At 40.8% G+C, this 24,861-nt stretch overlaps 1 protein-coding gene across 1 annotated transcript in view; it reads right to left on the bottom strand.

Annotated features, from left to right (window-relative positions):
- The window catches only part of prkceb (protein kinase C, epsilon b), a 115,181-nt gene that overhangs the window by 46,181 nt on the left and 44,139 nt on the right, over positions 1-24,861 (bottom strand). Inside the window, exons 3-9 of the mRNA XM_072677721.1 lie at positions 8,647-8,806; positions 4,584-4,618; positions 3,561-3,649; positions 3,092-3,221; positions 2,800-2,942; positions 962-1,055; positions 440-654 (exon numbers count right to left, since the gene is read on the bottom strand). Of these exons, the coding sequence (XP_072533822.1) occupies positions 440-654; positions 962-1,055; positions 2,800-2,942; positions 3,092-3,221; positions 3,561-3,649; positions 4,584-4,618; positions 8,647-8,806 (866 nt within the window). The remainder of the gene's footprint in view (positions 1-439; positions 655-961; positions 1,056-2,799; positions 2,943-3,091; positions 3,222-3,560; positions 3,650-4,583; positions 4,619-8,646; positions 8,807-24,861) is intronic.

Below are 24,861 nucleotides of genomic sequence, written 5' to 3'. Positions count from 1 at the left end.
AGTAAAGCATCAGACAGAAGAATTTGAAACAGGAGCAGGTCTGCACTGAGGCTCACTAGTGATGAAGCAGGCGAATGCGGACCCCATGATTTTGATGGAGCGAGCAGGTAGAGTTGATAAGATGATCTCTGTTCGCTTGTTTGGTGAGAAAGGCAGTGTTCACACTTACTCTAACGCACCAGGGTTAGTTTTAATTGAACCAAAGCTGACAAGAATAAACACACCCTTATAGAGTACACTTAATAGGCAGTCTGTCAACAGACAGTAACGCTCTGCAGCAACCACACCTAAGCCTAAGGTCATCATGCCCACTGCCAAATGTTGAGCATTAGAACTGTGTTCTCTGGAGTGATGGAGCAGGCAGGAGATACAAGACTTTAAGGCTATAATCGAAAAAGATGATGTTGGTAATTGGGTGTTGAGTTATAGAGCGGGTCACCTTGCCAAAGCTGCCTTTGCCGAGCACTTTGATGAAGGAGAAGTCCTCTAGGCTCATTCTTTTGGTCTGCAGCGTCTTTACTTCCCCATTCTCTCTTGCCTCCCCTGTCTCCTTGGCTCCAGCCTCGTTTAGAGGTGAAGGTGCTTCTGGTTTCAGCTCCTCTCCGCGGTGGTCAAACGATAGCGCCTTCCTGATGTTCTCTGAATCCTTCGCATCTGTGTGGAGGGGTGAGGGAAAGGTGAATTGCCCTAATGAGGACACTGTCCAATGTGGGCCACCAACGTTTTATGTATTGTAGGTGTTAAGTCCATTGAATAATGGGTTAACACAAGCTTTGATGTCATGATTAACTGTTCAACATCCCCCATACAAAAATGTCCCATATTAAGCTAATTTACCCTACAAACTAACTACCACCATTCAGACAGGTCCTAATATTGAGTACAGGTTGAGACCATGGAATCAGTTCGACCCAGGTTATATACATGTACTGATGTTAACAGATGATAAGTGTGTGTATACCCTGGTCACATGGAGAAGTGGGGGCCGACTTGGAGCGATCTTCCTCTGTCTGTGGAGATATCGGCAGAGGCTGAGGGTCTGGACCTTGACTAATCTGTGGAGAATACAGTACCATCATCGTCTTCATCTTTAATCAGTGCAAGACGCTATCCGATTAAATACATCTACTCAACTGGGTGATGATTCCACCATTCCAACCCTTCAGCTAAAACACAGAACACATGTTAATGTGAGGAATGCAAACAACCTAGAAAGTTTCTTAAGCAACATTTGGGCTGGATTACCAGTAAATTCAGTAATGCTTGAGAGGGATTTGACTGGCTTTCTACAGCAAATGATCAGAAACACTCTGGGCTGAAATAACATGGTCTGAATGTTGCCTTTAGTGTTACGTGTATCATAAAGATAACAACGATATGGCACACAGCAACCATGGCACTGAAAAACGGTACAATCAAAACACACCACTCTTAGATCTACTGTAAGCTACAACAGGCCTCAATCGAGAATTAAAGAACAGTGTACAGTTTTGCTTTGACATGAGGTTACCTTGATTAGGGCTGCTATTACAGAGGAAGCTTTACGTTTGGTGAATTATACAGTAGTATGCAAAGGTTTTGGCACCCCTAGTCAATGTATTATTGTATTACTGTAGAAAACAAGTACACATTTTCTAAAGATAGATCAAAATGCCTTTTGTTGATTTTCCTGTGGCAAATCAACAAAACCTGATTTAAATGTTAGTGTACAGCTCTAAAAGCTACTCCACTCCAGAATTATTACTTAACATTGCAGAGTGCAGATTCATACTGGATTTAAATCATCATTTGATCGGTAATCGCTTATGTTCCAGTGCCACAGCAGGTGAGACTAATCCATAATAAAGTAAAAAGCACTCAAGGACTGTATCAACCATGGCAGAGGACATGTGGAGGAGTGTGTGATATGACCAGGGTAAAGTGCTGCCAGAGGGAATCAGGAAGGAGCAACTGTCACATAGTTCGGGCCATGCCTTCAGGATATCGGGATGATCGGGAGAAGACTGTGAGAGAGGGGGAGAACTCCAGCCCAAAACTGGAGACCTCCCTCTCTCTCATAGTCTTCTCCCAATCGGGCGGCTTCTGCAGACTCGTTGTAGACACATGAACGGAAAGGTAGGGATGGAATTTTAAGGATGTTAGGGAGATTAGGGAGGAGAAGCTTCAGGCCTGTTCCTTCTCACAAAAATCAGTTATTTTATAACTCCACTAATGGACTAGTGATCATATTTCTATATTTCTGTGAGTCAATTCCTGATTCTAGGCCCTTAAAGTTCCAGTTATCACCAGCCCTAACAAAGCATGTTCATTTTTTAAAGTAGACATATTTCTGTCTATAAATACAGAACATCTTTTACTGCTTTAATTTTTTTATTTTATTTTATTGATTTAAAGTTATTGTTATTTGCCTTATTAAAAAAATATTAATATTTTTGCAATGTTTTTTCTTTGTTTGACATTTAAACACAAAGAAAAACAGTCCTGACTGAAACCTGTCAAACATGTGCAATGTATAATTCAATATAATTTAATAAGTAAGTATGTAATTATGTCATTAATTCTTACAGCTAAGTAATGCATTATTGCATAACACTACTCAAATAATGCAGAAGAACAATAGTAACAAGTCTAGTCCTCTAAGAGATAAAGAGAGCCAGGTCTGTCAGCAGAGTGTAAAAGCATGTTTGAAGTTCTAGGGCAATTAAGCAAGTAAGCAACTCCCCAGATTTAGTTGTGCTCATTCTGAGCCTAAGCCATCCCTCTGAACCCCCCCCCCCCCCCCCCCCCAATAACTCTTGCCTTTTTTCTCCTCTGCACACTGCTTGAGATTTTATCAGGCGTCACCCCCAAGTCAGACAGCACTTTGGCAATACCCCGCGCGTCCACTCCGCAGTTAGGGGCCACATTACTTTCACAGCGTCTGTGCACATTCATCTTACAAACTGGAGAGAGAGAAAGTGAGAGAGAGAGAGGGAAAGGGAGAGAGATAGATGGCCAAAATGATTAGGTTATACTTCAATGCATTTGAGAGTGTGTGCGAGTGTGTGCAGCTCCATACAAGGACTTTCTGACCACCCTTGTCCTCACTCACCTTTACACTGAAGTCCTTGCCGCATCAGCCCCCACAGTAACGAACCACAGTGGTCACAGAAGGTGGGGACTTTGTAGTTGTGAATACTGAACTTGTGAGGCATGTTGACGCTGAAGCGCTGAGAGCCCACCTGCAGGGGGCGACAGAGAAGTTCATTGCTTCTTGAAAGGTTGACATCTTTAAGCAAGAATCTATACTGTCATACACTTTGTTTTTATACACGTTAGGATGTCAGGAAAAACGAGATGCCTTTGAGGAAAATATTGAAAGAGTTTAGTCCAAAAAAGTGCCAAAACCAGTCGCTGCAGTAAAACCATGCCATTTTTGTAAAAGGTTGGTAAACCAGGATGCAATGCTTTAGCAGAGTTCAGACATGGATGACAAAAATTTATCCAGGGATCTATATAGTGGTTACCGGAGCTGATTACACAGTATCAGGTTTTAAAAGAATTCAAAATCAGTCCCTCACCTCTTCCGCCGTGTCCTCCTGTTTCTTCAGACCCGCACACTTCGTTATGATGAGCTCATGGCAGCGTTTATGGACCACACACGTACATACTGATCAGGAAAAACAAGAAGGCTGTAAGAACACTGCCACATCACTACTGATCAGACACTTTTACTCTCGTTACAGTACTCAAGCACTTTTACTTAATTATTGCACTTTTATTTTGTATTCGAGTATTTTATTTAGCTGCTAGAATTTCAATAACCCTTACAGTTCAAAATGATAATTAACATATTTAGAAGAAAGCATGTTCAAAATATACAAGATTCAGATCTCAACTCAATCAACGTGCAACACAGCCCAACTTCCGCAGGCATCTGTACTGGCGCTGAGCTGCGCAAATATTTCAGGAGGTGGTGTCCGAGTAATTAGTCACAGATTGTAATTAGCTGGAATTAGACTAAGGGTGCCGAACCCTGGTGCTGAGACATTTAATTGAACTCATTTGTTAATTACCAGGTTTGGGAGGTGTGTTAGAACAAGAAATCACCAAAGTACCAAACTAGGCCTCTAGGACCAGAAATTTACATCTGGTTTGCAGACATTCAGAAAGGTAACTCAAATGAATTACTTAAGTATTTTTTCAATAAACAAATGATTAAATTTTACTCAAGTACTTTACTAGTACTTAAGTACATTGTCTGTAGAGTAGCAGTACTTTTACTTAGTACAAACTTTCAGTACTCTTTCCTCCTCCTGTTTCTAATTTTCACAATACAAAGCCAAAGCAGATGTTCTTTATGGGCAACAGAGGTTTCTCATGCTTATACTCAGTACAGTATCTTCAATATGGTCATTTTATAGGAGAAGTACAAGTGTTACTATTATTTATGTTAATTGTATTCAAATTATAATGACAATAATAACTTATTCATTTAGGATCTTTTCTTTTTGTCATGTAATGCTCACACAATGAAAAAGGCTATTGCTGATTTATATGAATAAAACGAGATAAAGGGGTAGGTGGGGTATAATGAGATTTACCTTGACACTGGTAGCCTTGCTTTCCTAGAACCCCCCTGTGTGAAAAGAAAGCGAAAGGCCTCAATTTAGGTCACAGTTGAGTTAGTTACAATTAGTCAACAAGACACACCTACTTCAACTTCCACTCATTCACTCAGTTTAGGACAACCATATAGATCTACTACCAACATCCAGTACTTTAACCATGCTTGCCCAATGGACAAGTCAGGTCCAGAAAGCAGAACTGCCCACAAAATCCTGGGGCAGATTTATACTTACTGGACCTGACTTCTTAAACTATTTTGTGTTAAAAGAACTTAAAGATCTTAAAAGAAACTGAGTGACAATCTCGTTCTTCTGGTCAATACCTACGCTTCCTGATCATAGAGCTTAATGGTTCAGCTCTAAGCAGTAAAGACAGAGCTGAACCATTAAACACAGCTCTCGAATCGAGCACACAGTCCATCTTTCCATCACTTGTGAACAAGAACCTGAGACACTTAAACTCCTCGACTCAGGGTGGGCTCAGCCCCCCTACCTAGAGGATATTGTAGTACCGAACTGTAGTGCTGAAAAGAGAACAGGCAAATTACAAAAAAAACCTGAAATTTCAAAACACTGTACAGAAACCCCAGACTTTATAGCCTAGACTGCCTTTTGAGTGAGGCACAATACAGTGCAGACAATCAGAACTAAACTAATGTACATATGAATGTACAAGAAAGAATGTACAGAATTTATGAGCTAGTGAAGAATGCTAGGTTCCAGATCTCTCTTCTGGACACCCCCATCAGCCAGCACCTGGATGTGTTCAATTCCATCACCAGCTCACCTGATTTAACATCATTAAGCAATGATTTACCCAACCAGGGGCAGGATGATAACTAATATATACCTATAAAATAAACCAGACTCTCATGAGGAGAACTGTGGAGATGTTTTAACGAACACAGTGATGGAAAATCACTCCGTTTTGTAGGAATGTTACTTGTAGTGCAGCATCGCAAACTAAACCTGACTAGCTACACAAGTTGCTCCATTGGCTCTGTGTTTCGAGTTCTCCTCCATGTTGCAAATGGTCATATAAAATTATTGTGGTGCTTAAACACATAAAAATTTAATACGTAAACCTTAAGTACACATAAGTAAATAATAAGCAAACCTTATTAAATAAATAACTATTTCATAAATAAGATAAATAAAAATAAATGTAGTACTATAAACATTAACTTGACAGAAAACACATTTTCAGATGTTTCATTTTAGCTTTTATGTGTTTTGGATAGTGCTGTCAACGTTACCGCATGCGATAAATCTGCTAACTTTAAGGCATTAACGCAAAATCATCTTACCAAGTTTGGCACCAACTTCCTCCCATAGGTCACTCCTTTTACAGAGCCTCAGAAGCTATAATACACTTTATTTATGCTGAATTATGGGTTAAATCTCTTAACTAACTGTCATTCTCTTACTCCTTCCTCATCTCTCTCTCTCACACACACACAGAGAGCTGCTCCATCTCTTAGCTCTGAGCTTAATCCAGCCCAATGACTGATCGTCCATTTATCTCTTAAAAAGTTGTTGAAGCATTTTCTCTATTAAAGCTTCTGTGTCTGTCGTGTTTGAGGCTAAAGTTCTCAAGATCACACTGAGAGATTATAGGAACGGATTCCTCTAGACAGTTTATTAGGCATTTATTTATTTGTTCTCCTAGGCAAAAAGCGACCTTCTAGCTAGCATTTAAACTTGTGATTATTCATAATTAAACACAGAATAATGTTGTGATTAACGCCATTAAACTTCTTATTATATCAGCACAACTAGTGTTGAATTGTCCTTTTAAATGGCACACATTACAGTTTACTGTCAGGTTCTGAATACCATGGTGCAGGAGTATAAAACAACTGCTTTGAGATTTAAATTATGCTGTTTAATGGAAAAACAAAGAGATAGTTTGAACTTACATGATTTAAATACTTTGCAAATGAATATGAGCACAATTCTGGTCAATTCTTGTCAAAACTAGTAAGTAACTCTGTTAATGTCACCCATTTTTTATTTATTAATTTGCAACCAGAACCACATGCTGGCCCACCACATGTACACGGCGGTGCTCAGACGTACTGTAAGAGGAAGACGTTTCTATATGGTGAGCAGACCTGATGCCCTCACTAATCTCTGACAGCATTTGCCCCACCCCTGGCCGGAGGGCTTTTCCCACTGTCACTATGGGAACAACAATCCACTAAAGGTAAGCCATCCGTGAAGATTCTGGCTTGGGAAGACAATGCTGACTGAGGCCTCAGCCGGTGTGTGCACTGATGGCAATGTACATACAGACACACAGCAAACACACTGACACTGTGCTGTGCAAACAGCTTCGGAGTCCAAAAAAATCTGTTCATCAAGTTCACTTGATGAGCCCACCATGCTGTCTTACACACACACACATACACACTCCTTTGTACTGAATCACTTTTTGAATCACTTTATGAAAAAATAAAAAATGAATGTGAATCACATTGTGATTCAAATCGAAAGAATTCAAAGTTGGTACTTTAGGACAGTCTGTTGTTACAAGCAAAATGTAAAAGCATAATTCATCTGCGCTGAAAACCTGTAACCAGACCACACAAAGGCCAATGGGAACAATGGGTCTCATTCATTCTTAGGATATCTTCCTAAGAATTGTCTTTTTGTTCTGGAAAAAAAGTCCAAACAAAAAAAGTCTACGTCAGATTCCTGCTGTGTTTTTAAACCACAGAACCGCTCTCAGCTCTGCTCTTACAAGGATAGATCGCATTGCCCTCATAAATCTTAGTGAAAACTGTATTAACAGTACACAGTAAACAGAACACAACTGAGTGAGTATGAGGTTGTATCTTATTTTAGCTCATATTCTGGATTTAGATGAATTTATTAGAAATTTCTCTGGTATTTTATTTACCTCTCTGAGGTTTACATATTACATATGTATGTGTTTAAGAACCACATTCATTTTTCTAGGATCATTTTCTAACCTCTCCTTTTCTTCTCCTTACAGTAAACAAAAACAGGCTGTTGTTCTTACTGCACTGTTACAGCTTATATACAGTATCGTTCAAATGTTTTAGATACCACTGAGAACTGGAATTGTAAGAGCTTATCTGGGCAGTAAGTGTTTACTGACTTAGTAAAACAACAACATTACAATAAATACAAATAACTACGACTGGGCAAAAATGAATCAAACCGACATTCAGAACGTCTAACTAACGTAATCTTGCCCATGTCAATTATTTCCCCACTGTGTGTGTTTGTTTACTGTCCCCTTAAAAAACAGACTTGCGCATGTGTATGGTCACGTGACTCCGCCCTGTCCTGTCTGCGACATGGAAGCAACATGGAGGAGAACTCAAACAGAGAGCCAACTGAGCAACTCGAGCAGTTTATGTAATCGCTCATCATGGTTGGCTTGTTATAATGTGTAGTTCTGAAATTTTTAATTTAATGTTAAATTATAGCTTTTATAATAAGGATTTATTCTGCATGTTCAAAGTTTGGTGTTTTTGAATGAATAATTGGTCAAAATGATTGTTCAAAAATGTTGTATTTTTAAGTGCTGTTAAAAATGCTTAATTTTGTAAGTTATGTGTTGTTTAATAATTAAACTTGTATATATATATATATATGCATAACTATTTATTGTTATAGTTTGTGCTGTGTCTGTGCTGTGTACTGCACTGGGTTTCTACTAATTAAGAGCATTTACTATTGAAGTGAATTTTAGATTATTAAAGCCCAGCATCCACTACAGGGGTCAGTTCTGTATCTGTGTCAAAACAATTTTATATTGAAAAAAATATATATAAAACAATTGGACATGTTTAGTTTTGGTTTAGGGGCAAAAAACACATTTTCACCTCCATTATTTAATAATTCATCAAAACATGCCGCTTGTCCAGGAGCGTCCAAACCTTAGCATACAACTTTCCTTTTTTTAGACTGCGTCAAAACGCAAACTGCATAAAGTGAGATTTACATCCTCTGTCATGATGTAATATGGCACAATGCCCATGCAGCCCCCAGGAGGCCTAGCACTCACCAGATGAACTCGCGGCAGTGGGAGCAGTAGGTGGGCTGTCTCAGGTAGGTGGCCATGAACTTGTGTCCGTTGACCTGATGCACTCTCCTCCGCACCGCGCCCTGCCTCTTCCTGGGCCGCATGCGCTCCCGGAACACACGCTCCTCATTCTCACAGCCACCTGCCGACAGACACACAAACACGCGCACACACATCCAGTATGAGAAACTGCAGCCTCCACAATGTACACACTCCTGACTCCGGATAATAACTTCTACAGAAGTCTATGGTACGGATAAGTCAGGTTTGATTTAGGAGAACAATAAAAGTTGATGGTAATCTCTGCGTAAGCACACCCAGCGTGGTCCTGGCAGAGGACATGTTTTCTCAGCTGACTCTATGTGTAAGAATAAAACAGCATGCAATGGTTTACTCTGAGAGCCGAGGCCACTTATGCGGAGGCTGTCATAACATCATAGTATGCAAACATAAAGCAATTGCACACTATACTATATCACTGGGCCTGATGATACTTCCCCAGCATCACTGCAGGTGCTTTACTGTGCATGATAAGGACATCATTTACACAAAAATAGTGTAAATTCAGATTTTATGGCCTGATATCTAATAGGGGTGTACGAAAATATCAATATATCGAAGTATCGCGATATTAGGTTTGCAATACTGTATCGATTCTCAAACACACAGCATCGGTTTTTAATGAATACTTTATATGCAAAGCTTGGTGTCAGACCGTGGTTCATTTAGTGTTGTGTTTAAACCCCGACTGTTTTTAAAACCCACTGTTTTGATTGGATAAAGGAAACTTTGCTTTTACTCAGATTTCATGCACATCATGGTGGGTGCATTTCTTTTTAATGATGTTTTCCTAAAATTTTAAGTAAAAAAAAAACAAAACAATACATCACCTAGCATATAACCCCTGTAGTGTGATACGTACAGCATGGCCAGGTTCTATCCAATACACAGCTCTACAATCTAAGCCACAAGAGCTGCCTTACTGCAGTGTGCAAGTCATACTGCCACCAGCAGGTGGTGCTACACAAGCACTCAAGCAAAAAGCCTGTTGCTGTTGTAGGCCGTCATGACAGTCTGCATCAATATACGCACATACACATAGACTAGCCAGCCTGAAGTGGCAGCAGTATACAATCTAACTGTCTAATGCAAAAGGATTGCAAACTAGATGTTACAAGATGACCACAATAAGAGCAAGAAATGGACAGGCTGACAGACACAGTAGAAACATCCTCCCTATACAGCAGACGTAACATAATTGTGGTCATAGGATGGTGATGTTCTTGAAATCATTTTGAGAAGCCAATCTGTGGTCTAAGCCAGTGGAAAGCTGTGACTGCAGTTTTTAACAGAAACCAACATAGCAGGAAATAACAGGCAAAGAGAGTCAAGTGAACTGTGCCACTTAAGACGCACATTCTGAAGCCTCTTCAGCACAGCATTCTGTGTTACACTGGACTGGTCGTAGTACAGTTTGTGTGTTCGCTCAGAGCCAGGTAAAAGTCATCGATTCACTCCTTCAAGACTTAGTCAGACTGACAACCGGGGCTAAAATCGGGGTAAACATTGCGCAGTGTAACCCCCGAAAAAAAAAAAAATCATACATCAGACATAATTTCCACATTAATGAAATGCTATATCAAGTAGATATATATAGTATAGTTTTATTTATTTATTTATTTCTGTGAAAATGAATAGAATGAATAATTTCAGTCAAGTATATTCAAGGCAATCCCCCCTCTAAGCTCTCTCCACCTTTCTCTCCAAGCTCTCGCCATTGATCCACCTGTCTAATATTGACTAGGTGCCCCCTAGTGCCGCCACAACAGATCTAAACCATTCAAGGCATGGACTCCACAAGACCTCTAAAGGCGCTCTATGGGACCCGGCACCAAGATGTTAGCAGAAGACCCTTTAAGTCCTGTAAGTTTGGGGTTGGGGCCTCCGTTGATCACAAAAAGAGCACTTTATAAAAGGTACTGACCACTGCATATCAGAAAAACTCCACAAGACATCCCCCCTTTTTGTAGCAGATGGTCTGACCCAGTTGTCTAGCCATCACAGTTTAGCTTTTACCAAAGTGGCTCAGATCCTTATGTTTGCTACTTCTTCATTTAACTGACTGTTCAGTTGGTGATAATGTTATGGCTGATCTGTGTATCTCCCTTTCTCTCAATAAATAAATAAATAAATAAATACATCTGTGCTAACTGTGATCTGCAGGTAACTCGTGTCCTGAGTTTTAAATGTGTGTGTGTGTGTGTGTGTTTGTGTTCATAGAGTACATGCGGAGGTGGCGATCGATGAATTGATGGAGCACAGCTGTGACAAAAGCAACATATTGGAGATCTGTCACACACTCTCCTCAACTAAACAAGGTCAAAGCAGAGAAATCACACATGCACACACACACACACACACACACACACACACACACACACATACACACAACCTCTCTCTCACTCTCTGTGGAAAATGTAGAACAGTGATCACTCCTGAGTATTCCCACATGTGACTGTATCAGTCTGCCTCTGTCACCCCATGGAGAGAGAGTGAGAGAGAGAGAGTGAGAGAGAGACAGAGAGTGAGAGAGAGAGCAAGCTGTGTCAACTTGGCAAGCAAGCTATCATATACTGTTATTAATAAAGTCATTGTATATAGTTTGTGAAAGATCCTGCAGGTGTGCCAAGGCGAGAAAGCAGCATGGTCAGGCAGTGCCGCTCTGCCGCAGGGGATGACTGAAGAGACCTGATGTGAAAATAAAAATCCTACAATAATCCTTTGATTTAAAGCAACAATATCTAGATATGTATTTTTACCTTCAATTTCTAAATCATACTGATGCTCCACTGACTTGTAATAGGGAGAATAGGATATCAATTATTAATATAACCAGTATAGAAGCCAGAAGCTCCGGGTAATGGTTGTGGGAACATTTCTTTCACTTTCAGTGATGATTCGGTATCTCTCAGCTTGTCCAGAAATGCATGTCCTTTTTCTGGGGTGGACAAAAGCATGAATTCCACTTAACAACTGCAGGAGGAGCCCAGGAGCAAGAAATGACAATTCTTGCATAATGCTGCTATAAACACTTAATGAGTCGGCTAAAGGATAGCACATGCTAACTGCATGCATTAATTACTCATGTGCAGGCTAAAGGATAGCATGTGATACTGCATGCACTAGTTACCCATGCACAGGCTAACGGATAGCATGTGATACTGCATGCATTAGTTATGCATGTGCAGGCTAAAGGATAACATGTGATACTGCATGCATTAGTTACTCATGTGCAGGCTATAGGATAGCATGTGCTGCTGCATGCATTAGTTACTCATGTGCAGGCTAAAGGATAGCATGTGCTACTGCATGCATTAGTTACTTATGTGCAGGCTAAAGGATAACATGTGATACTGCATGCACTAGTTACTCAAGTGCAGACTAAAGGATAGCATGTGGTAATTGCATGCATGGACGTCCTAAGGGTAAAATCAAAGGGTAAAGGGTGTTTCTTAGCAAAGAAAGCATAAATTATTGCATTTATTAGTTGCATAAATTTACAGTGTGTGAAACACCGTATTCCTAACAGTTAGGGATTGACCGATAAGGGCTGATGTCGATATTCTGTGTAGTTCATGTACATGTCTGCCAATGCCGATACTGATGTCCCTAATGTTTATGAAATGACAGAGTATTACAAAGGAATGTAACATTTATTTCTAAGGCATTACACATTACCCATGCAGTACTATAGCTCAGTGGCAGTAGCCCAGCATCAGCTCATGTATAAGTACAAAACTAACAGGCATGTTCACACTGAATGTGAACCCAGTACCAGTGCCGTCCACTCTATTCAAATATCCATGAATACCTTTAAAGAATTACAGGGAATGTGAAGAGGACTATGTGGAATCTTTCCATTAAACCAGCTGAGAATGCTGCTGCTGATGAGAAGTGCTGGGAACCGCTGTGGTCCAAAGCCTGGGAAAATTGGTCAAATATGAAATGTAGAGTGGTTAAAATAGTGACATTAAACCTTTAATTTTAATGATGGAAGACAAGTGTATCCATAAATCAAACTAAATCTCCACTACTTTATCATAAGGCACTGGCCTTTTGCCATGTATTGCATTACATCATATTTAACATTAAAGGGAAAATATAATTAGCAATAGAGTAAATATTCAGTCATTCATCTTCTTATTCGCTTCATTTTGGTCAGGGTTGAGCACAGCCCCAATCACCACTTATCTTTATTTTCCTTGATATATATTTCTTTATAGAACGATAATAACGTAACCAAATAAGCTCCCTGGGCGCAAAAAAATGAGTCACCTTGCGTGTTTAAGGTGGAAGTAACTGAGGCTCCTGTAGATGGCGCTGTACAAGGATGATCGGGCTATAAATATCTGCAAGGTGTGTGATGGGATTCATAGATTGAGAAGATGTGGTACAGTGCAGTGAACATCTCGTTGGATGTGTGGAAAATGGGTCGCTAAGCAGATGTCGACTGGTAAAAAGGAGAGATTGCATCTGGGCATGCCAAAGACCATAGTGTAAAGGAAGTAGCTGGATTTGCAGGTGTATGGAAGCGTACGGTCATACAGGTCTACCAGCAGTGGCAGAAACCCCAGTCTACAGGTAAGTCTTATCAGAATTGTGTCTGAAAGATGAAACTGACGGACAGGGACCACCAGCGTGTTTCACGGCTTCACTTCGCTTCACTTTCAGGTAAATATTTGCTTCTAGAAAAGGTTTCATTATTGTTCACTAGTGTTACGACTCGTTTATTTGTATCTACCTCAGTTTTTATTGAAATTATGGTTAAAACACCCACCTGCTCTACTCTGCTCTCTCTCTCTCTCTCTCTCTCTGTGTCACACACACACACATATACACTAAGCCAGCACCTGCTGAGTTAAGTGTGCTGTATTGGGCTAATGATAAATGTGAAAAACAGTTTTCTGTGAATGATGATTTGGTCAAGCTGTAATAATAATGATGATGATGATAATGATGATGATGATGATGATAATAATAATAATACATTACATTCCTTTATTTTAATGACAGTATTTTATTAAATTAATTGGTTCCAGAGTTCCAGAGTTATATTATATTAGATCACAGGGTGGTGGATCTCCAGGAAAGGCATTGGGCCGGTCTGCTATATAGCTCTATTACAGGTGCTGTCTGACCTGGTTGCCTCTAGACTGAGTGAGCTATTTCTAATTAAAACATGGCTAAAGTTTTCAAATAGGCAGTGATTGTAATATCAGTATCGTGGGAGAAAAGCAGACGGTGACAGAACGAACCTATACAGGTGATTGTTCATAACTATCCTAATGTTACTAGCATGCGGTGCATTCGTCTCCTGCAGTTAATAAAGACTGAGGTTAAATATAAGGTGCAGATGATCCTACTCCTGATTTCGGCTCCATCTATGGGCACAGAGCAAGTGGCATCTGTCTAGTCTCGCACTGATGCCACTGAAAAGAGTGTGTCTCAGTTGATTGTTGCACATGAATCGCCCACATCCTCTCAAACTCTGCTGGCCGACTGCAGAGAGAGGAGGGGTGCTGTTGGGCCCAAACCCAAACAAAACCAGAATATGAATAAGTAAAGTACCTCTTCACTGCTAATGATACTGAACATAGACAGGTGGTCAGAAAGACAATGATGATCAATTACATAGGACAAATCTGACCACTACATCAAAATCCATATCCCATATTAATACACTGACCTATACGACCTTCATTAGGCCTGCGTACTAGGAAGAAGCCAATATATATATATATATATATATATATATATATATATATATATATATATATATATCAGACTCAGAAAATCAGACTCATATTTACAGTATATATACATTTTTTATATATGCATGTATATACACACACACACACACACACACACACATATATATATATATTATTTTAGAAAATGTAGGCAGTTTTTAGATTATATAAAATAATAATCATATTAATTAGGAAAAAATGGATCAGTCTCATCGAGCTGTCTAATTATCCGTCTAATGATCTGTCTAATTATCTGTCTAATATAGGGCTGGGCGATATGGTAAAAAAAATATATAACGATATTTAAAGACTTTTGTAGTATATATTACCATATATGTAATCACAGACTAAAAACATCAGTAGTGACAGATTCTTATAAACTGTTGTTCAGATCCTCTCCCGTACTGAATACGGTATACTAAACCAGTCTAATCACACTGTTAGTAATGAAACCTGCAGAGTATCAGTGTTTATTAAGCACTAACAGTATCCTTGATATGCTTGCATATCATGATTACAAAATTTATCATGATACGATAAAATATCATCATATTGCCCAGCTTTAATCCAATACCAGATCCAGCTAATTTGTTAGTATCGTGATTGATATCCACTGAGAGACGGAGAACAAGAGAACACACAACGGTCAGACACACACACACACACACACACACACACACACATACCAACCTCTCATCCTCACACAGTATCATCTCAGTAGGATGGCAGGTCATTTACCACGTCTCACTCATTAACACACTCAGCGAGGGTGAGAACATCCCTGTCTGCTGTCTGTCACACAATCCATCACACCCAAGCATAGCCTCTCTTACACACACACACACACACACACACACACACACACTAACACACAGGCTGGGTGACACTCAGTGTCAGTGGAGAGCAGAGGTATATTGATGTGCTTATTGCGAGTCTCCTGGGCACAGGCGTGTACACAGAGTGTAACAGAGGGGAAATGAACTAATAACTACTAATGAACTAACGTGGAACGGGATGAAATACAGAGCATGAGAGAGAAAGAGAGAGAGAAAGAGAGAGAGAGAGAGGCAATTGTACCACTAAACCACAAACGGACTATGTCACAATAAAAGTCACTAGCGCAAACGAGGCGGCAACACCAAATACTTTCAAACTGAAAGCTAACATTAGAGTCTGTTTAGACTTGGACATTAACCTGCGTTTTTGGTGATCGGATCACGTTCGGATTTCACTTGTCTGCATGAAAAGCCAGATGTACACACCCCCAATACGCACTGTGATTGGATTCGGCGATGGTCAGAGACAGATCTCGTCCACATTTAATACAAGTGTACACAGAATGCGCTTCCTGTCATCAGATTTCGGGAAATTCCGGGGCATTTTACTGATACAGCTGTTAAAGGACTGTGAGAACCATCTACTGTTCCACTGCATTGTAGAACCCCCCCATCCACCATTCCTCTGACCTGTTCAAAGTCTCCCAGAGCAGGACATTTTTCATGACAAACAGGAAGTAAAATGGAAATAATGTACACGTAGCTTTACTATTATCGCAGGAAAGTAAAATCAGATCTCATCTGGTCACACTGAGGACGTAGACAGAGTGTAGACAGAACCCGGTCAAAGTGTATCCAGATACTACCCAGATTCACAGCAGTGCCTCCCTTATTTTTTTTTTTTGCTGAACAGAACAAGGCCACCAAACCATGTGGGAAATACACTCCTAGTCCCAGTCATTAAAATAAGGTAGTTTCCCTGTATTTGTAAATTTAAATTTGTAAATATAAATCTGTACTGGGGATTATTACCAGGAGCCGATCCAACCAAGTGAAGTGGGTAGAGTCTCTATTGGCTCCTGACAGAAATGAAAGTTGGAAAGCTGGAAATCAAAGAAAGGTAAGCGGAATTTTATGACGACCACTGAGGTAAGACGTCCTCTCAGTTTCCTGTTCCTGACCGAAACTGACCAGTAATCAACAGTCAGACATAAATTTAACCATTGAAGCATCCTGTTCAAATGTGTCTGTTAGTTAGTCCACCACACAAGGTACAACAACACCCACACTACTGTCTAGCAGGGTGTCAGTGGTCAACTGACATGGGCTCCTTTCCCAGTGCTCAAAGAACCGAACACTGTACTGGTTGACCACTAATCTAAAGCATGGCTTTGATGCAGCTACATAAGCGTGTCTACACTCTACTAGCCACACAAGCAGAAGGACATAAGGGTTGCTTCTTCCACATGCAAGCTATGTCCTCTATCTTACCCCTACGGCCCCTCCAAGCGACCATTGCCTAGCAACAGACAGCTGCTGCCTGGCAACAGCCGCGGCGGTGCCCCTGGAGCCGGGGTGCTCTCTGCTTGTCAGTGGTAGACAGTACGCATTAATTACGTCGTCAGTCACCCTAATGTCCTTCTCCTGTCAACACAGCAGAACTTTTCATACGGCTCTCAAACGGCGCTCTGGTTCCCCTTTGAGCATATTAGCAGTAATAAAAGGACTGGAAAAAAGTATGACTTCCTCTGGGTTGCTGCTGCTACTGCTGTTTTTAGCTATGCAACTAGCTTTGTCCATTTTTATATGTACTAGTATATATAACATCTATAATACCTATATATAAAGGCTAGCTTTAAGCATGCAGTGGTCATCACTTATCTACAGTAGAAGCTTCCATTACTTACTTAGCTATCCTAGTCTCTTAGCTCCAGTACAAAACCAAGGAAGCACATTTCGCAAAATATGTCCTGGCCGATTTACTATATTTGAGCTAAGGGCAAATCTGTGCAAATCTGGTTGTTCATCGAACTCCTCCTTCAACAACTCCCGACCAGTTTCCACACGCTGTAGCTGATTAGCAGCTAATGATGCAGGCTCACACCTGCATCACAGGTCAAGTGTGGAGAGGGCTCCTTGACAAGCGGTCCTGCCTCCTCCCTGCGAAGAACAAGGGGTCCCATGGGCCTCACGCACACTCCACCATCCCTCTCCACACCACTCAGACCACAGGCCGTCCTCTCAAAATTGCATTAATTAACCAGCAACCATTCTCCAGCTTCTACTGGAAACACTGACACACCAGCCGTGCTCACTCGCCCTCTCTATAATGCAAATGTGTTCAAACCTGTGCTATTTTAGCCAATTAAATGCATACCTCATATAATAATGCTAATGACCTCATTTCCCTCCAAACAGAAGTATTTTATGCGTCTATGAAATACTGCGGCTACTAAAGGGTTGTAGGCAGTTTTAGGCTACGGTGGGGGGTTTTGTAGTTCAGTTATGTAAGACAAGCGTTAATTTGGGCTCTAAAATGTTGCCGTAGTTGAATAATGAGAGTTCGGTACAGGAAACTGCCATACAGTCAACCTTAACCACTGCTGTGCCTTCCTTCCAAATGAAATATTAATGCTAGACGACACTAGCTTTTCCCATCTCTTCTCTCCATTATCCACTCTATCAGTACATCGTGCTGAGAGGATACAGCGAAAGGACAGCAATCTGGAAAGATTAATCATAATTATTAGTTATGTAATTACAGCTTTTTTTGGTACAGTGGTACAACTCTGATGATGATACGCTGCAGGTAAGTCCAGTTCTAGACCAGCTTCTGCTGGTAGCTGGTTCAGAATGGTCTGAGCTGGTCTTTGATGGTCAGGGTGGTTGAAGAGCTTGTCGTCATCCAGACGAAAACAAACCCTATGCTGGTAAGCCAACTGCTTAACTAGCTCTTGACTAGCATAGTGTTTGTTGCATTTGATCTTGGTCATGCTGGTCGACCAGCTTAGTCTTGATGGTGATGTTGGTCGACCTGCATTTGATCTTGGTCATGCTGATCAACCAGCTTGGTCTTGCTGGTCATGCTGGTTAACCTGCATTTGATCTTGGTAATGCTGAATGACCAGCTTGGTCTTGCTTGTCACGCTGATCGACCAGCTCGGTCTTGCTGGTTACGCTGGTTTACCTGCATTTGATCTTGTTCGTGCTGGTCAACCAGCACGGTCAAGCTTGGTCATACTGGTTGTTTAGCTTGGTTGGGTTGATCATGCTTGTAGATCAGCTAAACCATCAAACTCAAAACACCCTAAGCTCATTATTTTAACCTGACGAGTCACAATTTGAGCAATTTTGAGCCGTTTTCTCCTTATATCTGGTTGAAACACTTTTTCACATTTTCATATAAGATGGACACAGTGTCATTAATGCGAAGCACCAAAAGCACATGGGGCGCAGCTGAGAGACTGCAGTGCCTCTGCAATGTCATGCTCCAAGCCACGGTCTCACCGAATGATACAGTCTAAAAACAAACAGTTGCAAAAGTGAAAGCGTTCAACAGTCGGAAACCAGAATTTGCAGGGTCGCTACGGCAACCACAAACACTGTGCTGCATTTTTCCAGTGGTCGTTCACCTACCAAACTGTGGTAGTTTGAGAATGTAGCTGCAGGTGATAAATACATGAACGGCGGCACCAAAACGTTACTGATACTGATACTTTGATGGTAGACAGTAGAAACTGAAAACTCACTCAAACTTAAGAATGAATATGGATTCTGGTGTGGAATAACTGTCCCTCTACATGCTGACATGTACACAGTAAGAGAAAAGAGGTAGGAGAATGGGTGGTTTGATGGCACAGCACTATTGGTCAGCTGAAAGCCACATCCTGAGCACTCTAAAAAAAAAAAAAAAGGTCAATAGCCTAAAACGTATTTAGGAGTAGTAGAATATCCGTTAGATCGGGGGTGGAAAACTCCAGTCCTGGAGGGGCTGATCACATATTGTGGGCTAGTTTCTGCTTCTGGTGAGCAGATTTTTGGGCATTCCTGTCTGCTCAGCAATACACCAACACAACATGAGGTTTAGCTGAGTTAATCTCGTGCTTTTACTGTGAAAAACTATAAAATTTGACTTTATAATGATACTATTGTTTGAATAAATTTAGAAAGATACGCAGCTAACCACTTTCCCCAATTTTTCCACTTAGGAGACGTCATTTACAGAAACTAGTGGACTAGTGGCATAGACTAGTGGCATAGACTCTCTTCTCTACAGTCAGTACAGCTTAACAATCCCTTTAGGCACAAAAGGAGATGAACTGCACTAAAAGGGTGCTCAGTAATGGCAGAGCAGCACAGTCACTGGCTCTTATATCTTATATCAGTGTTCCCCCCAAATCAACTGTCTATCATTCAGTTAGAACCTCCCAACAAACCTCTAACGCTAGTACTAATATCGCTTCCCTATAGAGAATCTTCAGCTTGCTAAACATGAGCGAGTGAATGAGAATGAAGTGAAGAAGTATGCGATTTGCCTTGAGGTGCTTTGGTGTTATTTTCACATACAACCCCCTAAACCTAAATCAGTGCTCATGACTAAAGCTATTTGAGCACTATTATAATCAACCTCCTATAGAGAACCTTCAGCCAGCAACAAACGATTGAGTGAGTGGGTGAGTGAGTGAGCGAGCTGATGTGTTACTTTCATAGACATAACCCCCCAAATCCAAGACTGTGCCCATGCTTAAGCTTTTAAAGCCAAGTGTGTCATATTTGAGTTATTTAGACCTCCGCAACATCAGTGTGATCATTTCAATAAGTGAGAAATTACGACTGAAGAAGTAAGTAATGAAGATTTTATGAGTAAATCTTAATTGTTAAATCATATCTAAATAACAATTGCAAATAAAATAAATAAATAAGAATGTAAAATAAAATCAGAAAATAAAATCTGATAAAATCACGTTTTCTGCTCCCTGGTGGACAGCAAACATACACTGATTTCCAAGTGTAAAATGACACACTCTAAGCAAAACATTCCAGATGTATAAAATATGCTATAAAATAAAAGTCACAAATTTAATGTATTTTTAATTATTATTGGTCAGAAGGTCAAATAAACATGTAATAATTAGAATTTTGGAATTATTTTATAGTGAGGCTTTAAAGGGCTAAATATATTAGTTCTACCAGGAGACTCTACTTGCATTCCCTTTTTGCTGCCTTTGGAAGCCTTTGGTCCTGATGACTGCCCGGGAGGGTAGTCATCGGCGAGAGTCCAGATGTTGCAAGACCTGGGCTGATGACAGGGCCTACGCGAAAGACCTTATCTTAACTCACTAATACTGTTCCTATCTCATCATTTATTATTTGTCAAGATTAATTTTACGCTTTATTGTCCTCACGTCTTCGCAATCTTCTAGCCAAACTAACATCTCAGTCCGCCTGACTGATCCACCAAACCCAAGTTGTCCCCCAAGCGTAAAGCTATCTAGGCACCATTATTGCCTTCTTGTGGACCATCTTTAGCCTTTAGCATGAGTGAGTAAGTAAGTGAGTGAGATGCCAAGAGGGGTTTTGGCACTTTACAGGTATAATTTTCACATACATCCCCCCCAAACCCAAGTTGGTGCTCATTCCTTAAGCTGTCTAAGTACTACTATTGCCTTCTTGTGGACTATCTTCAGCCTGCTAAACATGAGTGAGTGAGTGAGTGAGTTACAAGCCAGGCCCAGGAGGAGCCTTTGCGCAGTATTGGTGTTATTTTCATCAATACCAATAAATCAGCAAGTAATAAAATCTGCTGGTCACCAATGTTATCGGCTACTGGTTTATGGAGCAGGCTGAGTGACTTAGAAGAAGCCTTACCGTTCTTTATATAGCACACCGACCTCTTTCATGAACACATGATTTCTGAGCTGACGGCTGACGTCAACTTACTGCAAGTTCCACACTGAAAGCCGAGGACAGAGAGAGGGATGGTGGGGAAGTAAACGAAGAGCGGCCCTGAGCAGACGTGTAATTCTCTGTTTGAATGCTTCGCACCAGCTCTGAGAACTGTTAAGCCTTTTAGCAGCATTAAAAAGGCCTGTAGAGGACACGCAACAGAGAAGGCCGGCCGCATTATTGCAGCAGATCTGTGCGCTCCAGTCTCTGGGTAACCTGCTTATTTTGAAAGGAGCGGTGAACTTTGAAAGGACGGTCAGTGCACAGCGGCCTGCTGGAGTGGAGCTGCTGACCCCCAGCGGTGTGAAGGGCAGGAGGAGACACAGGGAGAGCCGCCACAGACATAACGAGGATCATATTCAAATGCAACAGCAGGCCGACTCGCTTATCTAACTAGCCATCTGGCATGGGGCTATTAATGCCATGCTGTGTGGTCACTGGATACTGGACTCGCGCTCGCACACACACACACACACACACACACATATAGACTGACACATACATACAAGGGATGTAAAAGGCCCAGATGGAGACTCAAACATATTGAGTGAACTTGTTTTCAGTCTAACTTCAATGTAAGAACACAACATGATAAACGTCCCATATTTAGTAAAACAAACCGAACACAAGTGTTGGACAAAAGTATTGGGACATCTGCTCATGCTTTGTTTCTTCAGAAATTAAGGGTATTACAAGAGTTTATCCTGCTTTTGCTGGAGTAACTGTCTCTACAGTCCAGGGAAGAAGACATTCTACTAGATTTTGGTGCATTGCAGTGAGGATTTGATTGCTATTGTCTTCAGCGACAAGAGCATTAGTGAGGTCAGGATATTGGATGATCAGAATCGCAATCCCAGCCCCAACTCTCCAACACATCCCAAAAGTATTAGATGGAGGCCCACAAACCTGGTGTTCACCTGTTCGGACTTTAATTTACTGTAGCAATGACAGAACGGCTAACTGGAGCACCATAATGCGCTTTCCATACATGGTTGTGGATGTAAAAAAGAGCTGTTAGGTTTAATAAAAGAGTGGATGTAAAAAGACATGAGCGTCCAATGTTAAAGATGTCACATCGAGAGTGGCCAACAAACAGGTTTATATGGTTCAGATTGGACTGTAAACAGGTGTGTGTAGTTACTTTAGTTTTACTTTACTTTGTATTTGTTCATTTTTTGATTTTAAATAACAGAAACATAGGACCATCTGTGAATAACTACTGCCCAAACCCGGTAATACTGCATCCCACAGTAATAACTGGAGATCTTTAACTAAATCAGAGCACTTTACTGCCCATACACTGAGCTGCATTCACAACAAATGTATTGCTAATTGATAATATTTATTATATATTATATATTTAATAACCATCATTCCAAAGCCATTACTCGGAATGGCTTTGACAGGTAACGGCTTCGAGAATGAACATTTTGCAGAACACACAGCCGAAACAAACAGGCAGCTCCGTCTGGCAGCCTCATTCAAGCCCCCCTTCACCTCTCCAGCCCAGCTGATCAGCTGACCACCGCTGGCCGGCCAGAACAGGCCAGCGCGTCACATGACCCTGCTGAACACCAGCGACCGATACCGTCATTTCAATAGAAGCAGCCACCCTTTCCTTTGTACGTACGCACACTTGTATGTGTGCGTGCAGTCGGTTGAGAGAGACATAGAGAGAGAGAGAGAGAGAGAGAGAGAGAGAGAGAGAGAGAGAGAGAGAGAGAGAGAGAGACTAATGATTAATAGACCTCAGGAAACTTCAAAACCATTTCAAAGACAGAGATAAAGATATCAAGAAACAGGTAGCGAAAAAAAAAGAGAGCGAGAGAGAGAGAGAGAAAGATTTACAGACATGCGCACATACACACACACACACACACACACACACACACACACACACACAAACACACTCAAAAGGCAAGCATGTGAATGAGCATGTGTTTTAGTGTGTTTGACTGTGGGGCTGGCAGACACACACTGGTTCACATAAACATAGATGTGATATATGTGGGTGTGTGTGTGTGTGTGTGTGTGTGTGTGTGTGTGTGGCGAGTTACAAGAGCAAAGTATAATCAGCATTTAAGTACTGCTTCTGCACTGTAAGCTCAATGAAGGCGGTCTGAGACACGCTTGATCTGGAAGAAGGGGGCAGGACTGTAGGCGAGTCTGGCTCTTTCTCAGGTCTCTACTGCCCAGACCCTGGTTGCGAATTTGACATGGCGAACAATCCAGCTGTTTGTGTGGTTTTCTTGTTATTTTGTAGACGGCTTTTGTTTTCATGGGTTTTAATCATTGACTTTTATAAAAACATTACGTTATAAAAAGGTTATAAATTCATGTTAGAAATATTAGAAAATAACTAAAAAACTGTACTTTCTGTACTTTGCTACTTTGGCCTTGTCCCCAGCACAGACTTTGACATTTCTGCTCAAATATAATAATAAAAAGCAATCCTTTTAAAGAAAATGTTTTTATACAATTTTAAGTAAGACAAAACCTTTACATATTTTTAAACAATATTTCCACCCCCAACATTACCATGATTATCACAACTACCAGTGGTTTCTGTAAGGAATTTTTAAAAGGTAGTTTTTGTTTAAGTCGATAGAACCGAGGTTTGACATTTTGATGTCTGGAAAAGTGAGTAATTTAGTCATATATTCCTTCATTCAGCTCCATTACATATCATTATGCCAATATTTTATTATTATTTTATTTAACGTGAATCTTATACTTGCTGCTGAGTAGTGTTAGGAAACCCATGATCTAGGTTTTACTGAAAGAGGTGAAAATCGTTACCACACCACTTCATTAGAAACACATTACTGGTTGTGATGGTAATGATAACTGATGATGATAATGACATGGTGGCAGTTTCACAATTACTTTTCACTGTTTAGAAATGAGGTAAATGCCAGTCAAAGGTTTTCTGTAAGTGAACCCTCTGGAATGGCCTGGATTTCTGCACTTTGCCATTTAGAATATAAAATTCTATGTAATATGTAATTTAAGACTTTATTTAAAAGCATGTAAACATTGCCTATATTTTTCATAAATAAAGTTGGTATAAGAGCCCGCATTGAAAAATCGCCCATATGAAAGGTAAAGGTGCAAGTACTTGTCCTCCGCATTTGACCCATCTGTGATCGTACACACACACACCCGCCCAGAGCGGTGGGTAGCCCAGGGAGCAGAGAGGGTGAAGGACTTTGCTCAAGGGCCCAACAGTAGCAGCTTGCCGAGCCCGGCTATCAAACCCACAACCCTTTCATCAATAGCCCGGAGCTCTAACCGCTGAGTCATCACTGCATATACGTACAGTATGAAACTCTGTATATCCCAGCTTAGAAAGCCAGGGTCACCGAGAAGAATCAACCATGAAACGGCACCCCTGAAGCAGACAGGTGGTTGAGGCTCCTTGCTCATGGGTCCAACAGAGACAGCTTAGCGGAGCTGCTTATCGAACCCACGACCCTGTGATCAGTAGTCTAGTACTCACCCACTGTCTTTACATTGTATGAATATTTTATGATAAATGGAGCAGGTTTGTTGCAAATGATAAAAGTCACATTAATAGACGTCATTTCAGTTTCATTAATAGACGTTAACGCTCATCTGTATCCCATAAAGACGCCGTTCAGAGATTTTCAATGTAAACTCTTCCA

The sequence above is a fragment of the Salminus brasiliensis genome, chromosome 4 (genome assembly GCF_030463535.1).
Source record: "Salminus brasiliensis chromosome 4, fSalBra1.hap2, whole genome shotgun sequence".
Lineage (NCBI taxonomy): Eukaryota > Metazoa > Chordata > Actinopteri > Characiformes > Bryconidae > Salminus > Salminus brasiliensis.
Note: the sequence above shows the minus strand (reverse complement) of the source record. Positions and strands in the feature narration are given on the sequence as shown.